Consider the following 5,602-nt stretch of genomic DNA (forward strand, 5'->3'; position numbering starts at 1 on the left):
TCGAAGGAGGAAAAAACTATTCTGCCTCTGAGAAAGAGTGCCTGGCTATTATATGGGCGATTTAAAAATTTCGCTCATACGTGTATCGAAGGCCATTCAAGGTTGTAACAGACCACCATGCGCTGTGTTTGCTCGCCAATTTGAAGGACCCCTCTGGCCGTCTTGGGCGGTGGAGCTTGCGCCTGCAGGAGTTCGGCGTTACAGTCGTTTTTAAATCCGGCAGGAAACACTCCGACGCCGACTGCTTGTCCCGCGCCCCCGTCGACCCACCACCACAAGACTGATGAAGACAGCGCGTTCTTCGGGATCGTGACGGAGGTGGTGGTAGTGGTAAAAAACATTTATTAAGTCTATATACAAGTGAGAGATAGGGGCGGCCTTAAGGGCCGACCCTGTACAAACTCTAGGAGGAGTCCCTAGTCCGGGACCCCTGTGGCTTCCGCGGCGGCGCGCGCCCTGGCCACGAGGGCTCGTTGGCCCTCCAAGGTCGAGCAGCCGAGCAGGGCAGCCTCCCAGCTCTCACGGGTAGGGGGGGAAGGGGACGTGATTGGGGGGACCGCCAGGTTGGATGGGCATGCCCACACCATGTGAAAAGTATCCGCAAACGGATGGTCACAGTGTGGGCATTCCCCGGAGAAGGCCGGATTGAAGTGCTTGAGTATTGCCGGGCACAATACCGTGTTAGTGTATAGCCGTAAGAGCCAGCGCTCGTCAGCCTTAGTCAGGCCCGGCGCCGGAGGCGGAAATCGGAGCCTGTTCAGTTTGTACATCGCTGTGATGTCGCGAAATGAGCTGACCGGGTTAGTTTCTGGATCGTCAAGAGATGGAGGGCGAGGAGGGTCCCGGGAATCAAGCGCGCGGGCTGAGGCATCGGCAGCCTCGTTACCACCTAGTCCTGCGTGAGCTGGAGTCCAGATGACGGAACGTGTATTTGGGCGGTCCATATAATAACAGCCCTTGAGGATTCGAGCAGCGCGAATGGTTATGCGACCTTTGGTAAGATTTTGGCACGCACTCCGCGAATCGGTAATAATGATCCGAGATGCGGCGTCCGCTGCGGCGAGAGCTATGGCGGCTTCCTCCGCATGAGAGATGTCCGGTGCTCGAAAAGTGAGTCCTTGAACAGGCACGTTTTGATGGATTACGGCTGCCGTGTACCACCCCCCGTGGTGAGGGCCACACGCGTCCGTGTAGAATACTCCAGGCCGGGACCCATAGCGTCCTTGCAAGGCTGTAACCCGCGCAGTTCGCCTGCCTTCGTGAGTACCCCTAGCCATATTTTGGGGTAGAGGCTGGATATCCAACGCACCACGCCAGTCCTCTGGGATCGGGGTTCGCTCTTCTGCCTGATATGTGTAAGAGATGTGGAGGCGTTGTAAGAGGCATCTCCCAGCGTGCGACTTGGTAAGCCGCAGGTACTGGTTATGGAGATGGGCCTCTTTGAGTTCTTCGTACGTGTTGGTCATGCCCAAATCTGCAAGACGCTGGTTAGACGTCGAGATCGGGAGGTCGAGGGCGCGCTTGTATATCTTGCGGAGAATGCCTTCGAGCGTGTGCACATCACATTTGCGCAAACGTAGGTAGGGTGTCGAATATAGGATCCGACTGGTCACGAAAGCGTTGGCCAGGCGCAAAGCATCGCGGCTTCTGAGACCCCCCCGCTTGTTTGAGACCCGACGGACCATGCGGCCCACTTGATCCCCGACCATACGTAACTTGCGCAGGGTTGTATCGACTTTCCTGCTCTTGTGTATGAAGAGTCCCAAGACACGGATTTCTTCGCGTTCCGGGATTGGCCCGGTTCGCAAGGAAAGTGCGATTTGAGTCGTATCTTTTGGTTTGGGGCGAAGATGCACGTACTCCGATTTTTCAGGGGAACATTCGAGGCCGCAGCGGCGCGCGTATTCATCTACGACCGATGCTGCATGCTGCAGGCTGGCCTCAATGCTGCCAAGGGAACCCTGGGTTGCCCACAGCGTGATATCGTCCGCGTACAGAGCGTGCCGTATGCCGGGGATATCCTTCAGCAGGGGGGGAGATGAGCCAAGGCGAGATTGAACAAAAGAGGAGAGAGGACCGCTCCCTGTGGTGTTCCTCGAGTACCCAGAGGGTATGGGCCATGCTCCTTGCCTTGAATGCGGAGGTACGACTGCCGTTCAGTCAGGAACTGACGGATGTACCTGAAAGCATTATACCCACAGTTCGTTTGGGAAAGATGGGTAAGAATGATTTTGTGGGCAACGTTATCAAAAGCCCCCTTAAGATCTAAGGCGAGGACTACCTTATCGTTACTTGGATGCTCGATCGGCTCAATGACGTCACGATGGAGTTGTAGGAGAATGTCCTGAGCAGAGCGATGTGGACGAAAGCCGTGCATAGTGTCGGCAAAAGTGTGCTGGGCCTCGAGGTAATCGGAAAGCCTATCCCTAACCATAGTTTCCATAAGCTTCCCCACACACGAGGTTAACGAAATGGGGCGTAGATTTTCGATGTTGATAGATTTGCCCGGTTTGGGAATAAAAGTTACCAGAGCCGTTTTCTAATCAATTGGTAGCGGTTCGCGCCCCTCCCAAATTTGATTGAAGTAGTCGAGGAGGTGAAGGTATGCTGGGTCTGGGAGGTTGGCTAGAAGCTTAACAGTCACTTGATCCCGACCCAGCGCCGTTCCTCGCTTCATTTTCGACAGGGCCGCCTTCAGATCATGGAGTTCAAAGCAACGATCCAAGCCTGCGTTCTCCGAGCCTGCATATGAGAACGCCGGTTCGATGGAGTCCTGCGGGCCACAGATATATTTATCCCTAAGAGCCTGTGCCAATTTATCTGCGTCACACGCGTAAGCGTGGAGCGCACGTTGAAGATGTTTTTGCGTTTCTGTGTGCGCGTTTTGCTAGGGTCGATGAGAGCCCTGAAGAAACGCCACGTGCTGCGGTTGGACATATGCTTGGCGGCATTGTTGCAGCGTTCTACCCAATTGGAGTCAGCGAGCTGGGCCGCGTACTCGGCCGCTTCCTGAGTGAGGGCTGCTATGCGGAGTTTGAGCTTACGGTTATGCTTCTGTCGGCGCCAACGGCGGACAAGGCTACGCCGAGCCTCCAAGATATGCAGTAGATGTTTATCCACCGCCGGCGTGGCCTCTGAGAGCTGAACCGTCTGCTCAGTTTGGCGAAGCGACGTCACAAGGTGTTGAGACCAAGTGGCGTAGCCTTGTTGAGCTATGGGGGCCGAAGTCGTGTACTCCGAACGGAACTTGTTCCAGTCCGGAAGTTTCGCTTGTTGATGGGGACGGGTAAGGGAATGCGTCCGAATTGTAGTGAGAAGAATGCAGTGGTCGCTGCCGAGGGTTTCATCGGTGTTGAGCCATTCTGCATGCCTGCATGCCTGAGTTGCCAATGCGGGTTGGGTGTGCGGGGTCCGTTTGGATAGTGAGGCCCAAGGTGGAAATAAGTTCCGCCAACTTTCTACCACGCCGTTCCTCCTTACGGTAACCCCAGTGAGGACTAGGGGCATCAAAGTCCCCTACAATGACAAGCGGCTCCCTACCTGCCACCGTAAGGGCTTTGGTAAACACATCAGCGTAAGTTACGTTAGGCAGTTTGGGAGAACTGTAGATGTTGAGGATGTGTAGGGACGGATCTTGCTTCCTAAGCGGGAGGAGAGTCACCATAACGTACGAATAAAGCGGATCGCAGTCGAGATCCGCTAGTTTGGCGGTGTAATTTCGATGTACGCAGAGTGCGGTTTGTGAATCCCTTTGGTACACGGTATAATTTGTGAGAGCTACGTGCTCGACCGTCTCCTGAAGGGCCACTACCGCGGGCAACTGCGGATAGGTTTCTAAGTAGAGCCGGAGAGCAGCCTGCTTACTGCGTGCCTTAAATCCGCGGCAATTCCACTGTAGGATTGTAAAAATAGCCGAATTTGCACGGTCGCTGCGCGATCTAGGGCCGTTGCCCGCCATCTTTAGAACTAAACGTGTGGGGGGCCCCCAGGAGAGCAAAGGGCTGCATAGGGGCTCCGCTGCTCGATCCGGTGCTCACTTCCGAGGTCGCAGTCGAACTGTTAGACTGCTCGTCTACCTCCGTCACCTTGGAAAGGGGCCGGGATGCTTGAGAACGAGATCCTCGCTTAAGCTTAGGACGGCGGGTGCTAACAGTGAGTTGGGACATCTTGGCCGCTATCTTGCCCGGGATGCGGTCAAAAGCGGTTTGGAGGGCGGCCGCCAATCGATTCTCGATCATGGTCCCTATGGACGCCATCTGGGCCTTTAGGTTGCTTAGGCGCTCCTCAAGCGGGCCGAGGTTCGCAGCGGTTTCCCTGTCTTCGGAGGGGGAACTATTCATCGCCTCCGGCGCCTGCCCGAGTGGTGCCGAATTAGGTGAGGACGAGCGGTTCACAAGCGCCTCCACCGTCTGCGTTAACGAGGCAACTTGGGCCTGTAACCTGCGGAATTCAATTTGTTCCCGTGTGGGAGTGGAAGGGGTTGGCGGTTTGGGTTGGGAGATCACGTAGGGTGTGGGCGAAAAGGCTGCCCCGCCCGAGCCGCTCACCTGGAATCCTTTCCGAACGCGGGCGGCCCACGATGAATCCCCCTGGGCAACGGGTTTGAGCTCAGGTGACGGCTGGTTCGGTTTGGATGGGGCGGGAGGAGCCTGCCCTGTGTTAGGCTTCTTGGCCGTAGGTCCGTCCGGAGTTGGGCCTCGCCGGAAGGCCCGATAGCCACCGCTCCAGGGCGCGGGGACGGGTCAGTGTTGGTGGCAGGAGGCTGAGCCCCCTGCGGCGATTCCCGAGAGCCCGACTTCCGCGGCTTCCGTGGGCGTCGACGCTTTCGCTTCTTGCGGCCAGCTTGACCTTCCGATGGAGGAGTGGATGGCTTGGGTGGCGGCGCCCTGTAGCGTTCCTTACAGCGCCGGTCCCCGGTGACGTGGGAACCAGCACACAGAGCACACCTGGGCGTACACTCATGTGGGGCACGGGCGCCATCCGTGAGCGGCACCGCCTTTCCGCAGATGCCACAAAGGTCAGGTTTGGGGCCGGGACAGGCGTCGGGTCGATGTCCAACAGAGCCACACCGACCGCAGGCTGGCACAGTTTTCTTGTACGGCTGCACCGGGATCAGCAGGGCGTCGTAGGAGACGTACCTCGGCTTCACCTTGCCGGAAAAGGTGAGGCGCACCTTATTAGACGTGCCCAGTCGCCGGACGTGTAGAATCTCGCTTTCAGGCCAGTAAAGGCTCTCACGAAGTGCGGCTTCGGTATCGGAGCTGCGCACCGTCACTACTCCATAACAGGAGTCATGAGTGTCTGCGCGCAAGTACCCGAACAAGGGCGCCGGTCCGGCGGGTGAGGGAACTGCTAACTCACCGATAAGTTTGTCCGCTATGTGCGGGTGCGAGGTGTAAACTAAGATGAGATTTTGTTCCCGCACCATCACAACAGTGACTAGCCGTGTCGCGGTCGCTCCGAGGTGGGCGATGAGCGCGCGACCGGCCCCGTTCTCGGGGAAAGCGTTGGCGAGGGACAGCTGAGTCCGGGGTTTGAGCACAACGACAAAGTCCGTTGCTTTCGGCTTCGGCAGGGGTTGAGGATGCCACAAAAACCTCTT

General features: G+C 57.1%; 1 protein-coding gene across 1 annotated transcript; it reads right to left on the minus strand.

Moving 5' to 3' along the window:
* Positions 1-340: 340 nt before the first annotated feature.
* LOC144160679 (uncharacterized) lies at positions 341-4,340 on the minus strand. The gene is made up of 3 exons (XM_077691889.1): positions 4,152-4,340; positions 3,952-4,085; positions 341-2,130 (listed from the first exon to the last, which is right to left on the minus strand). Exons 1-3 carry the CDS (start codon positions 4,338-4,340, stop codon positions 417-419), a joined length of 2,037 nt encoding a protein of 678 aa, XP_077548015.1. The 3' UTR covers positions 341-416.
* Between the last annotated feature and the right edge of the window lie 1,262 nt (positions 4,341-5,602).

Source organism: Haemaphysalis longicornis, unplaced genomic scaffold, assembly GCF_048455015.1.
Source record: "Haemaphysalis longicornis isolate Haplotype H1 unplaced genomic scaffold, Haemaphysalis longicornis Haplotype H1 scaffold_11, whole genome shotgun sequence".
In the NCBI taxonomy this organism is placed as follows: Eukaryota; Metazoa; Arthropoda; class Arachnida; order Ixodida; family Ixodidae; genus Haemaphysalis; species Haemaphysalis longicornis.

Excerpts from the sequence above, each read along its gene's own strand:
- LOC144160679 (XM_077691889.1), bottom strand. The coding sequence starts at position 4,340 with ATGAATAGTTCCCCCTCCGAAGACAGGGAAACCGCTGCGAACCTCGGC. Across the intron at positions 4,086-4,151 it reads CCAAGATGTCCCAACTCACT|GTGACGGAGGTAGACGAGCA; the intron begins GTTAGCACCCGC and ends CCCCTTTCCAAG. Across the intron at positions 2,131-3,951 it reads TTTAGTTCTAAAGATGGCGG|GCAAGGAGCATGGCCCATAC; the intron begins GCAACGGCCCTA and ends TCCGCATTCAAG.